The sequence below is a fragment of the Sinocyclocheilus grahami genome, unplaced genomic scaffold, assembly GCF_001515645.1.
Source record: "Sinocyclocheilus grahami isolate Dianchi unplaced genomic scaffold, SAMN03320097.WGS_v1.1 scaffold25.1, whole genome shotgun sequence".
In the NCBI taxonomy this organism is placed as follows: domain Eukaryota; kingdom Metazoa; phylum Chordata; class Actinopteri; order Cypriniformes; family Cyprinidae; genus Sinocyclocheilus; species Sinocyclocheilus grahami.
In genome coordinates, this window is record NW_015505204.1 from 395,754 (window position 1) to 415,132 (window position 19,379).

General features: G+C 37.0%; 1 protein-coding gene across 2 annotated transcripts in view; it reads right to left on the reverse strand.

The window, feature by feature from the left end:
- The window catches only part of LOC107563496 (lymphocyte antigen 75-like), a 31,182-nt gene that overhangs the window by 11,479 nt on the left and 324 nt on the right, over positions 1-19,379 (reverse strand). The window contains exons 2-24 of one of the 2 annotated variants that reach the window (XM_016248398.1): positions 18,261-18,272; positions 17,429-17,800; positions 15,310-15,483; positions 13,594-13,752; positions 10,539-10,655; positions 8,955-9,089; positions 8,676-8,873; positions 8,317-8,474; positions 8,100-8,207; positions 7,846-7,934; positions 7,529-7,698; positions 7,102-7,310; positions 6,860-7,002; positions 6,654-6,735; positions 6,433-6,504; positions 3,725-3,848; positions 3,442-3,477; positions 3,181-3,350; positions 1,929-1,996; positions 1,743-1,819; positions 908-1,047; positions 711-819; positions 410-573 (exon numbers count right to left, since the gene is read on the reverse strand). In XM_016248398.1, coding sequence (XP_016103884.1) covers positions 410-573; positions 711-819; positions 908-1,047; positions 1,743-1,819; positions 1,929-1,996; positions 3,181-3,350; positions 3,442-3,477; positions 3,725-3,848; positions 6,433-6,504; positions 6,654-6,735; positions 6,860-7,002; positions 7,102-7,310; positions 7,529-7,698; positions 7,846-7,934; positions 8,100-8,207; positions 8,317-8,474; positions 8,676-8,873; positions 8,955-9,089; positions 10,539-10,655; positions 13,594-13,752; positions 15,310-15,483; positions 17,429-17,800; positions 18,261-18,272 — 3,086 coding nt within the window. Of the gene's footprint in view, positions 1-409; positions 574-710; positions 820-907; positions 1,048-1,742; positions 1,820-1,928; positions 1,997-3,180; positions 3,351-3,441; positions 3,478-3,724; positions 3,849-6,432; positions 6,505-6,653; positions 6,736-6,859; positions 7,003-7,101; positions 7,311-7,528; positions 7,699-7,845; positions 7,935-8,099; positions 8,208-8,316; positions 8,475-8,675; positions 8,877-8,954; positions 9,090-10,538; positions 10,656-13,593; positions 13,753-15,309; positions 15,484-17,428; positions 17,801-18,260; positions 18,273-19,379 lie in introns of both variants that reach the window. The other variant, XM_016248390.1, reaches the window with a different exon arrangement.

Consider the following 19,379-nt stretch of genomic DNA (forward strand, 5'->3'; position numbering starts at 1 on the left):
TTGCGCAAAAAAGTATTCTCAAATTTCATCAAAAATATCTTAAATTAGGTCTTAAGGGTTTGGAACAACACGAGGGTGAGTAATTAATGACAGAATTTTTGGGTGAACTAACTCTTTCAATTGTTTTGCATTTTTGGGGCCTATGGTGTGCCGACATATTTTAAAATGCAATTTATTACTGTGATGCAAAGCATGTATCCTTATTGAATAAAAGTATTAATTTCTGAGGCTGAATAATGGCAGAGTTTTCATTTTTTGGGCAAACTAGTGTGTGAACACAATGCCACAAATGCTGCTGAAAATAACCCAAATCTCCCAAATTCTGATTTCCAGTGCTTTGGACTAGATCTCCAGATTTTTGTGGTTATTTATATAACTTTCAAGACTTTCAAAGCAGATGGACACTTGCATTGATGAATATGGGTCGTATCTGGCCATGCAGGAGAGGATTGAAGTTCAGATATTCAAGAGGCGAGTTGTCCACCCACTGAATGTCATGAAGATAGATCTTTAGGCCAATCCAGACTTTCTGAGGCTGTCCGGGTAACTCCGGTAACAGTGTAGTGATGAAATCTAAATGGAGGAAAGACGCACAGGACAGACAGATAGAGAAAGAGAGTGTCAATAAAAGCACTAAAAGCATGAATAACATTTTTTTTATATTAAAATGTGTTCTCGGTGGATTTTAATAGAATAGTAATCAAACAAACCCTGTTCAACTTGGTCAGATATGGTGAGCAGCGTGCCTTTCAGTCTCTCGCAAAACTCACTGGCTTCTTTGAAGCTTTGGTAATAAGAGTCGGATAAAACCCAGTAGCACTGCAAGGCATATATACAATGATGTCATTAACAAAAAACACATGTTCAAAGTTCAAGGGATGTGACTGGCTGCATGCGCATGACAGACCTTGTCTCTGAAGTGATGTGAATTTCCCCCACACGGGGTGCCGGGTGGGTGCGGTTTTGGGGTTCCTTTCTCCGCAGAAGTGACGTTCAGGGTCTCGCACACAAACGGCTGTCTTTCATTACAGCTGCCTTCTCTGAAACCTACAGAGAAGAAAAGATTAAAGAGGGTCATCCGAGTCGCTTCATAAATCATAATTGTTGCTGTCAGTTTAGAGGGCTATTTTTCCAACTTTTAAACTCTTATAAAAGTTATTTCTTTTTAAAAAATACATGTCTCTCTTATCCTCTATTATAAAAGCAAATGCTTTAAAAATGCTTTATTCTTGTTTCTTGTACAAAACAGATCTTATAACTTAAAACAATAAATACATTAATTAATTTTAAAAACAGGTTAATTATTTATTTAAAATTTGAAGTAAAAGCGATGTACAAATATGAAAAATGTTTAAAACAGCAAACACCAATTTTATTACAGTAAATATTAGCGTAAATGGCACTAACTACTACAAAAATCTTATAAGCATCATGTCCACCATTTGTCCTGAAAATGGTTTGTTTTTCAGATGCAACATCATAAAACATGTAATTAAAATGGTCTAAAAGTCTGAATGTTTTATTACATATATACCGACACTTTTTTCAGCTAGTGAACAAAAACGTAAAGGTTGCCCCCTGCTCCTGAAGTGATTCATGGGTCTTTCAACCTTCACAGGAATTAGGAACTAGGAAAGTCATCCGAATGAGCCATGAAACATCTTCAAACTAAAAACATGTCAAGCTGCTCCAAAATAAACTCTGTAAGAGTTACTTTAGGAATCAGAATGAGACTCTCATACCGGGTTCAAATGAGACAGGAGTGATAGAGGGGCACCTGCCCAGAAACGCTGAATAATAGTAACGCATGGGGCTGAGCCTGCAAACACACACACACACACCAATAAATGATAAACAAAAGAGAAGTTTGTGCCTTTAATTGTGCTTCTTGATGAGGTTTGGATGAGGTATGAAAAAGCAGAACTTACCTAAAGGGAATATGAGGATCAGGGTGACGAAGGTCTGCCCACCACTTTACAATCTTCTGTTCTGAATGCTACAGATTATTAAAAATAGATTAATTACTGGCTGGTTTGAACAATCATATACTCACTCATATTAATACCATCCATTACCCAACAGATCTCCACTTTATTGTGAATCAAACAATGTCCATTTATGAGCATGGGTGTTGTTTCTTACAATACTGCCAGCGGAACATTTAAAAAATAAAAAATAAAAATTAAAAAGTTTAAAAAAGTTATATCTTTTTTTCAATCTAGCAACAACAACAACAATAATAATAATAATAATAATAATAATAATAATAATAATAATAATAATGCATCCACCGCCTAGCATTTTATAGATAAAAACACAACTTCCACGTGCAACAGGTAAAATTGCATGCTCAGTTTCAGCTTTGTATTTATGATTAACAAATGCTATTACTTATTTAATAAATAAAAAAGACAGTAAATTTGCAGACAGCCTGGTTCATATACATCCGATTTAGCAGTACTCAGTTAAAATGGATAAGTTTTATCATTCAAACTGAATACATATTTACTACTTCAAAAGTTATTCAGACTTCAAAAAAGGGGGTTGAGGTCTGTAAGATTTTTCAAAATAAAAACTAATACTTTATTCAGCAAGGATTCTTTAAATTGATAAACAGTACCAGTAATTCTGTTCTTCTGATCTTTCTATTCAGCAAACAATGCTAAACAAAAGTATCAGTTTACACAAAAATATTAAGCAGAACAACTGTTTTCAACAGTTTAGCTTTGACATCACAGCAAAAAATGACATTTTAAAATATATTAAAATAGAAAATTTTTAATTTTATAATATTTCGCAATATTACTATTTTTACTGTATTCAAATAAATGCTAAACTTTTGAACAGTACTGTATTTATCGAACAGCAGTGTATTACTTTTTAAATAATTAAAAACATTGAACTAATTACTTTTAAATAGCTTTAAATTACATTTTAAATAACAATAAATTAAAAAGACATTCTGCGTTCTGTCTATGCATGAATAAATCTGATTTTTATGGTGTACTTATGACTATGGCTTTATACATTTACTTGTCACTATGTGCAGGCTTCATCTTAAGACCTCACCAACATTCTGTTTTGACGTTCAGTGGAGGTGCAGACTTTAATTTAAAGAGTCGGACCTCCCCAAACCCCCTGTAATTCAGGGTTTATAGAAACATCTGCCCCCTTTGGTACCTCAAAAAGATGTTCCTGTAGGCGGTGTATGGCACTAAGTGTGTCGGGTGCGGCGAGTTTGCTGCTGTTGCTGCTGCAGTACAAGACAGCCTCCTCAAAGGGCAACTTTGGCTCTGTTACAAACCAGAACTCCTGGCCGTCTATAAACACTGATGTGTCATGGTGCCCATCTGTTAGTAGTGAAACACAAAACATGTCACTAATTTCCACACAAATAATCCATGACGTATTTGGGCACTTGATTTGAAATAAATGCTCTACCTGGGTTGTACCACTCTGGTGTTTTTGGTGTGTGACCTAGAGAATGATCCAAAGACCATGAAATCAGCAAAAATTTCCATGGGACATAAAAGGTGAAATTCTTAGCATACTTGTCACTCTTTTGCAGTGCATACAAATACAATGAAGGGGAATAAACTTTTCAAACTAAATTTCCACTAATTTGTTGTTTGCAAAGTAAATATAGAGTCTATATAAATAAGTATTAACAACTGTGAAAACGTTGCCAGGAAGTGGTCTTAAAAAAGTGTTGGATGTTGTTTACCTCGTGGTATCTGACACACCCACTCCAGTTTGGCATCGCAGTGAAAGGTGCTGGGATAAAAAGCCCGTGGAGGAACTTTATGAAACAGGAGGAAGAGAAACGGCTTGTGGGTTCCTTTCAAAGTCTGATGATACAACACACACACACACAAAAAAACTCTGATATGTTTGTGAGTATTTAAATCCTGTTTGATGACAATCTATCGATCTGATCTTCATTTCTCATCTCTCCCTGCTCCCAAATAGGAGGTAAAGGCTGTATGTAGGTCATGCTGTGACTATTCTAGACTCCTGATTATTGACTGGCTGTTGGCTAACAGTGATGGGCTGTTTTGTGTCAATTACTGCCCCAACATTTACATGTCCAAATGAAACAAACATCAACCACATGTATTCAGTAACTATAATGCTGCATTTATGTAATACTGAAATTGCAAAATTATGCTATAATTTCTGTCATTTTAATGAAAAAAATAATAAAATACTACAGTAACAACCTGTTAATTAGGTAAATGTAAGTCATCAACAAATATTGCAAAACCTTTAATACCATTTAATTTTACAGTAAGATTAAACAGTACATTTAAAGTAAATACTCAGTCATCTTGTAATTTACAGCGAGAAACAGTAAAAGCCTAAATAAAATTAAGTTATGTTTCCTATTAAATTAAATTTAAGTTATGTTTCTTATTATTTATGTGATCGCATACATTCTAGTGTTTAATATAACATTTTAGGTTGTTTAAATGACATTTATTGTTATTTTAGTGTTTTATAACAATGCTCAATGACAAATGAATCGGAGTCTGACTCACTGTAATATAAAATTAAAGTGCACCATTATGAATTTTTGAAAATCGCCTTTCATGCAGTGTGTAATGTAGCTATATGTGAATGTAAACAGTATGCAAATTTGTAAAGCTGAAAGAGCATCATAAATAAAGTTTGCCAAAAATGGATTGGCATGGTAATGTACATGACAATATTAATGTATTTAGTCTTGGCGGAATAGATCTGCTACGCTGCTGCTGCTGCGGCAGAGCAAGTACCGAGACTTGCTACTGCCAATACATCCACAACATGCTGCTGTGAGCATGTAAGAAATTTTGCTGCAGCAAATATAACATACATGAAATAACCCCCATATAGCATACATCACCTCGTAGCAGATCTATACAGGTGGAGCTGGGGAAGGTGGAGGGTTTCTGAAGTGTGCTGCAAACTGCTACAGCAAACAAAAGCCAGGTATTTCAATATTGAGCAGTAAGCTCATTGCCTACCGATACAGGAGAGAACCAATCAGCTGCCATGCGACAATGATGTCGGCAGGTCAGATTGAGCTAGACCTATCGCACTGCGCCATCTAGAGTTTCATGCCAGAACTCTGTATTCATTGTCTCTCAAAAGAAAGAGTCAACTCTGAATCACTGAAACAAGTCGTTTTAAATTCGAGTCCCATTTCTGCAGTTCATATGTCACAAGTTAATACATTTGCATAATGCATGCCTACGTTCTGCTTTGACGTCCCGCAAAAACAAATCTCAAACGCTTGTTTATGTGGTTAATTCGGTTTATTTTCACTTCCAATGGATGAAGCTGTGAAGAATCAGTGGTTAAAATTCCTCTTTACTACGATACCACAGCAGTATGAACCCAAACTTTTGCTGTGTTCCATCATTTCACTGACGACTGCTTTTCCAATCGTAAACCAGCTGTCTTTGAAACATGGGTCAGTGCCCAGTTTGTTTGAACCAGCTTGCTCCTCCGAATCACAACCTGTACGTATGATTAATAATTACTGCTTTAATGTTCTGTCGAGCGTGCAAAATATGTAGTTTTGTGTGTCGTGTATACACTCAGTGCAGCTGTAGTTCTCTGGCTAACTCACGTTATAGTTCTGCTAATCAGCTGTGGGCCTGCTATTGTCTAGAAATGTGTCAATTAACATAGAATGTCCGTCGTTCATATTTCTTGGAGTCATGATAAAGGATGGAGCAATACGTTGGGTTACAAACGGCAGTGCTTTATCAGTACTCTCTCTCTGTGTTCGGCTAAAGCATATGCCATTATTGTTACCAAGCTGTGTCCGGTTCACTAATATAAGTGTAAAACGACTTTTTCCCCACCGATTCTTTATTTTTAGAACAGAGTGGAGCACTATTATTATTATAACAGGATGTATTATTGATAAGCCATATTCCAGTACTGGTGATGGGTGTTCCTTTTCCGACATGCTCTGTACGCAATAGACCAGTCATAACAGGCTGGGTCATCGGACAAAGCAGAGCAGAGTAGCCTCATGCAAACGAGGGGTTTGGAAAGATTAATCTCTGAACTAATCGTTTGAGAGTCGTTGAGAAAATTAAATACATATAAGAAAATGAAAGTGTTTTTTGACCTTGCATGCATGTAAAACTGTTGCTAGGGACTCCCAAAACCTATGAAGCGTTCAAATAGCATAATAGGGGCACTTTAAATCATATAAATATTAAAATTTCAAGCAGAAATATGTACAGCTATCCAACCATCTCCAACAATGAAGTGACTGAAGTTTTGAAACTTGTAATTATGTTTTTTGTTTGTACTAGACTGGTCCAGACAAAATAGCATGTGTCATTTCATGTGTTGTTTGTTGAGATAATATTGCACAATAATGCAGTGTTGTGATGTAATGCAAGGGTAATGTTTTGGGGGTAATGTTCACCACACCTTAAACGCAACGCAATCCCTATTATAGGCGTCATCTTCATTGAATTCATCAGGAAAGATCATCACGGAGACCTGTTACCAAGCAACAGAAACAAATGACAACACCTACACATTTCACACATTAGCTTAAGTCAATCAAGTAATAGAGGAGCAAATGATGGCTCAGATCATAATACAATTATGTCTTTATTTTGTTCAGAAAACATATGTTAGTGACTCACCGGACGCCCGTCACTCCACTCCCAGTTGTTGTTGTTATTTGGATTTCGGCGATTAAGTCCCACCCAGAAAAAACGTTCATCACTGTACAGGGAAACAAACAGCACAAATATAAGTCAATACATTTCACAGCACTTGGTTTTGTGTGTGGGTATGTGGGGGAATATGATAATGGGAGTTGTAGAAAAAAAAACTGTCCTATCTGTACCTGATAGAGTCTCTCAGGATGGAATGTAACATTTGCATATCTTTAGCCTCAGTGAAGCTGGGCAAATGACCCCCTAGTTCCTCACAGAAACGTTCCGCCTCTTCCCACGAGCGCTTTCTGGTCAAACGCTCCCCGTGAAACACCTGCAGACACATTTAAACAGATGTCGATTAGATATAACTAGAAATGTCTTCATTGTCTTGACTCAACTTCTGTTATAGATGAACACCACCTTAACACACCTTGTAACAGTATTTTAGGCCTTCTCTCGAGACCCAACCGGTTGCACAGGAAGCATTGGTATTGGGCACAATTGGATCTGGGGTGGGTTGGACCATTGATTTAATAGGTTTCTTACAGATATTGCCAGCTTTGAACAGAGTGCAGTTCTTAACAGCCCATTGGCCCAAAGGATGCCCGGTAGACATCACCACACAGCCACCAGGGAAAGCTGAAACACATATTCACTTTCAAACTCAATGCAAAATCTTATGAATTATGGTATTTAAAAAGTTAGGATACTGTTTTCCCTCCCAGTAATCAGTATTGCTTTTCCAATGAAAAAGATACACAGTAACCCAGAAAAAACACTTTTAAGTCTGCACTTGTCTAATAAAGAAATGTATTAGGATAGTGAACAACCACAGTCGATCCTATGATGTGCATTACCGGGTTCTAGCCCTTTCCAGTTGGTGTAGGCGACCTGGTCTGCTGTCCCATCCTGACCGATCCACTGGTACTCCCTGGACCCTTTAGTGTCCTGTAGCCCCGTCCAGAAATACAACACCTCAGTGCTGATAAGCTCTTTCAGAAGACTGTTAATGAAGGCCTGTTCAAATCTAGAGAGAGGATTACATATCTTCATGTTACTGGAAAATTTGGAAATTAGAAACTAGGTTCTATTAATGGCTCACTATTATTATTAATCAAGATTGAGTGTAAATTTTTAAAAGTCAGTTACAAAAATGAATGGTGTTAACAGTTACTTGTTATTAATGGTGATGTGGCAGCTGTTTTTATAGAACACCAGCTCAGTGTTCACTTTATAGCAAGCGTCGCCATGTCTCTTCCAGTTCTAGAGAGAAGAAAAGACAGATGTCTGCTTATTCATGAATCAGATTCACAAGTGGAATCTAACTGGATGGCGATAACAACAATACGAAGCACAAATATGATCTATGTGTTTCCATGGAGTTACAGGGAATTGTTCAATAGTGACTCTCTGTCGTGTGTCACTCACCCCGTCTGGAGGGCAGCCTTCCTCTGGGGCACTCTCATTCACAATCCCCTTCTTCTTACACATGTAAGCCCTCGGGTTGTCACAGTCAGACACAGACCACGTATGATGCTGCAAACATGCATAGAGAAATTAGAGCTGTGCTGATATTCAGAACAGCGCTCTTGTTTATGTGTTATTGCTTAATTAAAATCTGACATGATGAAAAACACACACACACCTCTCCTGCATAGTACACACAGTGGGTGGCATTTGGTAGAAGTGGTGGAGGTTGAGCTCTGGCCCAGTATGTGAAAGACACTGGTACTTTATCGACCCATTTATAAACTGAGGTGGTTCCATCACCCAAAAGACCAATCCATACTTCTGTTTTCAGATCTGTCACATATAAAGATAAAAAATATAAAGTCATCTTGATTTAAGAATGTTTAAATATTTGTATCGGAAAACAAAAATACTAGTTGGAGATTAACATTAATCATAATCATTTTAATGGATGAGCTAATGGAATATTTTACAATCGCCTTGTTTTCTCAGAACCCGTGTTGTTTATACATGTGCACAGTAAAATGTGTTTACCTGAGTGAAAATTTGTGTGTAGCATTTCAATATCGTCTAAACTGTGGATGCTGGCAAGCTGAGAGTCAGCCAAATGACACACATTCTGAGCATCATGCTGGGACAGTTTTTCCTCTGTTCCACTTTCGAGTTTATAACAAAATCCTTTCCACCCAATCCAACCATCATCACACTCCGTGGGCTTATATACCTCCCTGACTGCTGAATGGAGAGAGAGAGAGAGAGTGCTGTGAAAGTGAGAAAAAAGAAGGAAAACAGAACAAGTGGGCAGTATCTGACCTGTACTCTCACTGCCTTTGTCATTCTTCATGCAGATGAATGGAAGCCGATGTTCACACGTCTCTACGCCGAAACGCAGCAGCTCCTTTAGAACCCCACAGTCCTCATCCGACATAAGGGATCTGATTGGCATGCCTAACAAACATGCCCCATGACACACAAATGTAACACTTTATGTAAACAGTGCCAGTAGTAACATACAAAACAGTGAATTCATCTAATCAAATAACATTGTCACTCATTCTTTTTCAGAAATCTCATAACATTTATCGTTTCGTGGACATATGTGTTACATTCAAGTTTTCAAAAGTATTATTAGCTTAAAACCTAAATTTAATATCCAAAAACGTTTTTATTAAAAGTTATTTCTTTATTTATTAGTTTAGCAGGGAGAGTGTACAATAAATAAACATTACTGTAAATGCACTGGAATTAGCACATTAGATAATATAATTGGTTATTAAAAGATATTTATTATGATATTATGACTTCAGAAATGCATAAAGTAAATGGCATCATAAATGCTTTTTTTATTCTATTGTATTTTTATTCAAGTCAAGTCAAGTTTATTTGTACACCGCTTTTCACAATACAAATTATTGCAAAGCAACTTTACAGCAAATTAAGTTTCTACAATATTTAGTGGTTTCAATATTTATTGTATTCAAAATACAATAAAATGCTGTTCATTCATACAAAGACTTAAATGCACCACTTCTATGGTGATTATGTTTTTATGTCCAAATTTAAATGTATTTTGATATATTTTGGTGGTCACAATAATCTCAGTAAAATGTACATTATTCCTTGAGGTCTAAAAAAAATCTTAACCTCATCGAGAACTAAAAGGACAATTTAGTGTCTATTATTTTATTGTTGATCTCGTGTGAATTGGACAATGGGTTTAAGTTTTAAAAACCAATTAATTAATCAGTAAAGTGACAATTAACATGGTTACTGTTCAAATAAAGTAACTACTGATGCAATTACAATCTAAAAAACAGCTTAAGATTACGGTATTGGAGTAACTTCTCCAACACTGCATGCAAATCATTTGCATAAAAAGTGTTTATAGACCGTTCATTTCATTGACACCACACACATGGGGTGAGGAGAGACAAACCGCCCACATCAACACAGCTGACCTTCAGTCAGAGACAATGCTGTCATCACAGAGACTACTGCATAAAGATGCCATTCAAGTCATCAGTTTGTTTTTCTAGCAAAACAGCTATGCTTGTACACCCATACACACACTGCCACATTAACAGCGACAGAAATGTCGTTGTCAGTGGCTGAACAGCAGAGAAGATAAAAGATCTGAGGATAAGAGAACTGCTCTTCCTTCATTTGCTAAACCTAAATCACTGTGAAACTCAAGAACTGGCACGTTGTACAGGATGTAAAGGGAAAATGTTCCAAAAGAAAAAAGGTTTGATTTCCTATGTCAGAGATTCCATCTCTTCCAGACGTTTGCCAGAACATGTGGTTGAGTTTTTGGTTGAACTATTGCTTTAAAACATAAAAATACAAACAATAATCTACTATAAGATTCTTTATAATACACTGTCCAGTTGAAATCACCTGTTTCCCAAGGGGCAAAAGATAAAGCTGATCCATCTGCCAACTGCCAACCCTGCATCCAGTCCAGATGGTTCAAGCCGATCCACAGCTTACTTGGCAAGTCTTTTCGATCTTTAACTGCAGGGGGAAGGAGATAAATAATGAATATTAAAGGATGGAATACACTACATGATTTTTGCCCCGATTTACAGTCTGGATAATCAACGATAACTGCCAAAAGTCAGAGCCAGTTTGCAGATTTGGGTTGACAGATTTCATAGAAAATTGCGTAGTGTATGATGGTCACAGACTCTGATTTTTTAGCTTCAGACTTTGATTCCATCCAGTCGGAGGATATCAGACATGTTTGATATTTTGAGCCGATTTTAGAACATGTTGTTTTCATTTGTCATGTGTCTCCTAGCAACAAGCCGCACGTTTCTGTGTGAGTATGTTGTGATCGGAACAACTTTAAAATCTGCTAATGTGTGATCCTCAGTCATTTAGTGTATGATGACCAGTTTTTCTTCTGTGACTATTACAAAGTTGGTAAGTGTAAGTGTATGATGCCCAATTTTTAAAAAATCTGTTCAGATATTAAAAGTTGTGTTGTGAATTCCAGGCTTTAGCTGCAAAATCAGTGTGAATTAAAGCTGAAATGTGTAATTCTGCACTAAAAATAATGAGTGTTTTCAAACAGGTTTCTCTAACACTCCCACCAGCTGCCATTGGTCAGACACACAGAGGCCCTGAACTTATGCTATTGGTATTTCAAAAAATTACAGTGCATCAGTATTGATGATTATGAGAGAATATATTACAATTCAAGTTTTACGATTCCAAATCCAACTGCAGTTGTTAATACAGTAATAAATATGCAGCTGAGGTTGGTTCTGATGGATAGACAAGATTTCTAATGGACACGGAAAATGTGGCTATGTAGAGAGAATTAGTGTTTTCAAACAAGAACATATTAAATTCATCAAAACACAATAAAGACTAAAAAAAATATATTATTTCAAACAAATGCAAATAAATGAGTTTTTATTCAATCTAACAGAATGGACCCTTAACAACAATATATTTGTCTTTCAAGATAAGATTTTTAAGCAAGCAAAAGGACGTTTTGGGTGCATGTTATAGCCCTTCTTATGCTGGTTTATTTTTAGGTAAATGGGAAAAAGATTTTTGCATTGAACTCGAACAAATCCTTATTTACACTGAACAAAATTATAAACGCAACACTTTTGTTTTTGCCCCCATTTTTCATGAGCTGAACTCAAAGATCTAAGACTTTTTCTATGTACACAAAAGGCCTATTTCTCTCAAATATTGTTCACAAATCTGTCTAAATCTGTGTTAGTGAGCACTTCTCCTTTGCCGAGATAATCCATCCATCCACGCATATCAAGATGCTGATTAGACAGCATGATTATTGCACAGGTGTGCCTTAGGCTGGCCACAATAAAAGGCCTCTCTAATGGCGCTTTTCCACTGCGTGGTACGACTCGGCTCGGCACGGCTCAGTACGGCACGGCACGTTTCGGCTCGGCACGGTTTGCGTTTCCACTGCAGTTCAGTACCGCTTTAGAGTGGGCGGGATTATTCACATGTGTTATAGTTGCGCCGCCTCTACTACCACGACTCCTAAAAAAACATTTTCATTCTGAGTCGCCCCATCAAGCTCTCGCTGGATCCGCTCCTCTGCTATCAACGAGAACGTCTGTTCTTCCGCAACAGCTGAACACACACAAAACTTTTTGGTTGTTAAAAAAAGGTGCGCTCGTTCAAAACAGTTGCGTTCGATCCTTCGCTGGCTGTGCTGATTTAAATCTAGCGGTTCTTTTGTGTTTGTGTCGCAAGTTCAGTGATGCAGGTAGTGACGATTCTCACCGACCAATCCGTGATCAGTAGAGTTTACACGTCACGTTTTGGTAACGGTACGGTTCACTTGGAACCCCAACCGAGGTGGTACTAAAAAAATACTAGGTATAGTACCCAGTGGCCGTGCTGTGTACCGTGCCGTACCATGCAGTGGAAAAGCGCCATAAAATGTGCAGTTTTACTGTATTGGGGGGTCCAAAAACCAGTCAGTATCTGGTGACCACCATTTGCCTCACGCAGCGCAACACATCTCCTTCGCATAGAGTTGATCAGGTTGTTGATTGTGGCCTGTGGAATGTTGGTCCACTCCTCTTCAATGGCTGTGCGAAGTTGCTGGATATTGTCAGGAACTGGAACACGCTGTCATATACCAGCAAACCGCTGCACATTTTAGAGTGGCCTTTTATTGTGGCCAGCCTAAGGCACACCTGTGCAATAATCATGCTGTCTAATCAACATCTTGATATGCCACACCTGTGAGGTGGATGGATTATCTCGGCAAAGGAGAAGTGCTTACTAACACAGATTTAGACAGATTTGTGAACAATATTTGAGAGAAATAGGCCTTTTTTGTGTACATAGAAAAAGTCTTAGATCTTTGAGTTCAGCTCATGAAAAATGGGGGCAAAAACAAAAGTGTTGCGTTTATAATTTTGTTTAGTGTAGATAATATCATTTGATGGGGACGTTATATTAATGATGTTATTCTATTCTTTTCAGGATCAAAGGAAGATTTAATTTAATTTCATCAATATCTTAATAATATCAATTCTAATGTGAAATTGTCTTTAGAATATAATAAGGAAAAATTAACTTTCTGGACCTGGAAATTACTAAAGATAAAGAAGGATTTTCACATACATCAATATTTAGAAAACCCACAGACAGAAATATAATTCTCCATCTTAAAAGTTGATAAATAGTATACCTTTTAGGCAGTTTCATAGATTACATAGGATTTGTGATAAAGAACAAGAAACGGAATAGGAATAAATGACATTTTTAAATATATTGTAAAAATTATTTTAAATTGTAATAATATTTCACTGTTTTAATGTATTTTTTATATTAAAAAAACAGCCTTGGTGAGCATAAGAGCATCTTTCAAAAAAACAAAAACTCTCTATATTTTAACCATATAGAGATGGTTAAAAATCATAACACAGAAGTGAAAATGAGAATTGAGTCTTACAGAACTCAAGCTCTTGAGGGCTAGAGACACTGAGCAGATCTCCTCCTTGACTACGACAGGCATCCCGCGCCTCGTGCCAGGTCACCACCGCTGTGGATACGACCTGATAGCAGCGTCCTTTCACTGGGTCTTTCTCCCATAAAGTAGAACATCCCTCCACTAAATAAAAGAAAACGGATAGGGGGTTAGTTACAATTCTTTCATTATACAGACCTCCATCTGTTTGTCTCCTGTCCTACTTCCGGCATATGTGATTCTTTCATTCTGTCTCTGACCTTTGAAGTGTTGCAATCTTTTCCATGTTTCTTCAGGAAGTATAAGTCATATTAAAGGAATGTACAACAAACAGGGGTAATAGTTAAAATGGCTTAGCAAGAACAGAATAGTACAAAAAGGGCAGCTTAAACCAGCATGAGTTCCATGTAAAAACCTAGCAGGTTAAGTAGGTCAGGTAGGCGGTTTGTAGGGAAATAGTTGACTAAAGTGTTCTGCGCAAATGTGACAGACAGTATCTGTGACACGCTCACCACAGAAAATACATTTTTATAATACCCCTCTCTTATTTAATAATCTCTTATTTATTTATTTAAAAATAAATGAAGTATTTTAAATTGAATAGAAGTATTTTTTAATTGAAAGTTATTGAATTATCCACGACATGCCTAAATTGATTTTAAAGGGGTCATATGATGCGATTTCAAGTTTTCCTTTCTCTTTGGAGTGTTACAAGCTCTTGGCGCATAAAGAAAATCTGTAAAGTTGCAAAGACTAAAGTCTCAAATCCAAAGAGATATTCTTTATAAAAGTTAAGAGTCAACCACACCTACTATCGTTCTAACACGCCCAAACGTTTACGTCACTATGTGGAAATATTAGCATAATGCCGCCCAAATGTTCACGCAAAGAAAGAAGGTGTGGTTTCAGGAACAGCAGCAGTGTTGATGCAGCCATGTCAGGGAGACGCTGTGTTTCAGTGCGAAAGCAAAAGCACTTTATTTGGCCTTCCAGAAGTAGATGCAATCAATTCCAGTGCAGAGTTTTGCGCAGCGTAGAGTAACGTGTCATGTGTGTGTGAGGGGAACAGGGTCACATCACAGGAGAGTGAACTGTCTGTCAGAAATCATAGCACGTCAGCTGTCTTAACAGCGGCTTGTGTACTGCATCATCACATCATCACATCATCACGCGACTCTGTTGCCCTTTCGGGCTTGAACTGATGGTAAAACTAACGACATTATTAACTGTCTTGATATTTACTTTGAAAGCGGACGCTCGCGATTATGGTAAGGGGCGTTACATTTCCGATGCGTGCTTGTGGTGTTCGGCCAATCACAATGCACTGGGTCAGCTGGCCAATCAGAGCAGACTGCGCTTGTCGGAAGGAGGGGCTTTGTCGAAAACAACGCATTTGAGAGAGGCGGGGCTTAGAGGACCTACAATAATGTACAGTATTTGAAAAATAATGTGTTTTTTGAACATTAAATCATGTCAACAAATTCTGTTATACCAAATACACAAAATAATGATCTTTAAAATAGCATCATATGACCCCTTTAAGAAATTAGCATTGTTAATTAGATTATTTAGCATTGTTAGTTACGACTGGATAAAACAGCCTCTAATAGTCAACAGTTTAATTTTGTAAAATGAGTCACATGTACTTTCCAGCTGCTCTCTGGAAAAACCCCAGTATCTGCGAAGGGATGTAAACCTTACCATACTTCAGACAATTCCCCCACTTCTTGTCTTGATCATAGTTTGCTGTGGTGGAGCACCAGTCCAGTGTCTTGTCTTCAGTGCCAGGCAGACAGTTGTGGTGCCAGGTTCCATTATAGAGAAAGGGGAACTCACAGGGTGCCCCGTTAGAATTCCCCCCGCTTGTGTGCATTCCTGAGAAAAAGGGGAAGAGGGGAATTGTTTGTTGGGTTTATGTAGCTAATCTGACAAAATCTCCCATCTGACACATCCTCAATGGAACAAATGACTCATAAATAAAAATAGAATAGGGTAATTTTAGTTTTAGAGTGAAGATAACCAGGACCATGGCTAAGAAAATGGAGAGATTGATAAATAAATGACAAAATCTCTCTCATCTCGCCCCATATATCTTCTTTAAAGCATCATTCACTAAAGAAGTTAACTGAATGCTCATGTATGTCTACTATACAATTCTACCTGACAAAAAATATAACAGAACTCTAGTCCTTTTTGGCTATACATTCACACAATCATTTATTAAAGAGAAATAAGAGTGTCCAGGATAAAGAAAAGGAACAATCGTTTAAAAATATTTTTTTGTTGTTGCAAAAATATAAATTATATCAAATTACATAAACATAAAAAATATAAAACTAAAAGTAAAAAAAAAAAGATACACCACCATTCTATAGTTTGGGGCAGTATGATTTTTTTTTTTGGAAAGAAATTCATATTTTTATTCAGCAAGGATGTATTAAATTGATCATTTTTGGCCTAATGGTTAGAGAGTCGGACTTGTAACCCAAAGATCGCAGGTTCGAGTCTCAATACCGGCAAGGATTGTAGGTGGAGTGGAGGGAGTGAATGTGCAGCGCTCTCTTCCACCTTCAACACGAGGAATGAGGTGAGACCCTTGAGCAAGGCACCGAACCCCCACCTGCTCCCAGGGTGCCACACACATGGCTGCCCACTGCTCTGGGTGTGTGTGTGTTCACTACCCACTGCTGTGTGTGTGCAGTTAGATGGGATAAATGCAGAGCACAAATTCTGAATATGGGACACCATACTTGGCTACACGTCAAATCACTTCATTTTCACTTTAAAAGAAAGTGACTATAAAGACATTCATAATGTTACAAAAAATTAAAACAGAATACAATTACTTTAAATTGTAATAATATTTCAAATTATTACAGTTTTTTCCGGTCAAATTAATGCAGCATTGGTGAGCAAAATCCTTTAAAAAAATAAAAAAACGTTTTGAATGACAACTTTTAAACTTTTTTATATTTTAGCTAAAAACGGGAACATATTAAAAGGTAAAAACAAAAAAAAATTATTTATCAGAAATGACAACCACATTCTGCAGCTGTGTGAATGTAGCCATGTAACAAAACAAAAAAAATCCCAAGCAACATTTTAAAAATGTTTTCCACCTGAGAATGTGCAAATTCACAGAGAAACTAATGTTAGTCAAAAGAAAAACAGAAAGTAATATCGCAAGTCGTTTACTGTCAGATATGAAGCAATCGTTGTGTAATTAACCTGTATGAGCAGGTGGAGTTTCCCATAAACTCCATTTTTGTATTGCTACAGTCACATAAAACAACAGCGAAACTCAAGGTTCTTCCTACAGGGCAGATCAACAGAAAGCAGATGAACTGGGTCTGTTAAACCACAGCAAAGCAACCACCATGCAATTGGTGCAAGTGCAACACAAAGTAAACCACACTACAACAAACACAGAAATGTGTGTGCAGAATGTAGCTTCTTCAAGTATCAGTGTAGTGACAGGAAATCTTCTTATTTTTGCATAAAATTATATATATATTCTAGGAAAATACCCTATATGCCTTCACTCCCAGAAGTTGTGTAGTGTCAGCCAATCAGATTAGAGCTTGCCAGGTCAAGAAAATACTTTTGTGAGCAGTAGGCGTCAACTTTTAGCAGACGCCTTTATCTAAAGGGAAGTATTATGAGGACAATAACCCTAGACGACCTTTCTCAAAGGTACATTGGTTAATGCATCACCTCTTCTGGGGTGTGAACCTATAACCATTCAGCCACCTGCCAAGAGTGTGATCCATTAGGCTACAGCACCTCTAAATAAGTATGTACAAAAGTGACAGTATCCTACTTCGATACGGCTGCTGACAGATGTTATCCGAGCTCCCTCCTCTTTTCCAAGTGTCCTGTCCGTCCCTCTTGGCAGAGACAGAGTTGTTAGTCCCAACGCTGAGTTTCATTTGGTATTCTGTGTAGATGATGTCCTCGTAGCACTTCCAGTGCAGAATCTCATTGGAGTCGCAGCTGAACAGGGTCACCCCTTTGGAGCGCACCTCCAGACCCAGACACATGGACGATTCTACGTGGAACAGCCTGTGGGCCGAACCCCACTTCCACGACACGGCCGGCACTGACAAACAGTCTCCCAACTTCAATGCTCCATCCTGGACCAGGAGGCACTTCCCATTGCTATTGTGCTGGATAGTAAACGTGTCATCTCCTGAATAAATATAAAATAGATTGTTATTTGATGCAGTTACATCCTGCATGAGATGATTATCTGAGAGAAGATGACAGTGGAGAGTATATGTAATGTGCTAAACCAAACATTTTATGTTTAGTTTTAGGTCTAATTCAGTCAACTACCATGTGCTTCTGATCACTGTTTTAACTAAATCAACAAAGATGATTAATCAGAATCAGAATGAGCTTTATTGCCAGGTATGTTTACACATACGAGGAATTTGTTTTCGTGACAGAAGCTTCCACAGTGTAACAGAATGACAGTGACAAAACAAAAAACACAGATAATAAAAAAAATTAAAAAAAAAAAAAAAAGTACGTACAAAAGTTAAGATCCAATTGTCCTTAGATGCCCTTTTACCAAGACATTTCGGGCACCACGTGAGGTATGCAAACTTTTAACCACATGCTTGCTTCAAAAAGATATAGATATATCAGCTTGTACAGCTGATTTATTTAAATGTTTATACAGCAGTGTGTTGTTGTTGAAGCAGCCTATGAGTGCATTTGAATAAATACTGGATTGATAACTGGTATTTCTCTCCTGCCAAAGTGAAGTTATTTTCCACAACGTCTGATATGGTGTCAAAGTTGTGTCATAATAGTGTCTGTACGCTCCTTAGCACTTTGCTGATTAGAACAACAGGCAGAAAACAAAGGGCTCTTTGAGTCAAGCAGTGCTCTGGTGAGGCTGGGCCGTCACTGCAGCCCCAACAAAACAAACACAACATCAACATTTCTCCGAAGAACATGGCTGTAGTTTTTTTGTTTGTTTATATGAAACATATTTAACAAGTGTGTATTTAACCACACACTAATGATTTATGCAAGCATAAACCTACAAAAGCAGTGTCCATGTTAAAAATAAATATTATATGCAGTAAATAAGTGCATCTAATATACTGTATATATATATATGTGTGTGTGTGTGTGTGACCCTGGACTACAAAACCAGTCATTAGGGACAAAAAAATTTTAAATTAAGATTTATACATCATCATGAATAAATCAGCTTTCCATTGACGTATGGGTTGTTATGATAGGACAATATTTGGCCGAGATACAACTATTTGAATATCTGGAATCTAAGGGAGCAAAAAAAAAAAATCTAAATATTGAGAAAATCGCCTTTAAAGTTGTCCAAATGAAGTTCTTAGCAATGCATATTACTAATCAAATGAAGTTTTAATATATTTACAGTAGGAAATGTACAAAACATCTTCATGGAACATGATCTTTACTTAATATCCTAATGATTTTTGGCATAAAAGAAAAACCTATAATTTTGACCCATACAATGTATTGACACAAAGTGTGAATTATGTATATCAACTTTATATAAATAATATAGCAAATCCTGAAAATATGTCAAACCTGAAAGCTTAAACGAAAAGCTATATAAAAACCGTTTGATGTAAAACACATTTTTTATTCCAAATATTGAATTTCTCAGAATACGTAATGAACTATATTTATATTTCATTTGTTTAAATGTGTATTTTAATACAGGATTTAACATGAATGAAATAATAATACAGTAAATACTGCAAATGCATATG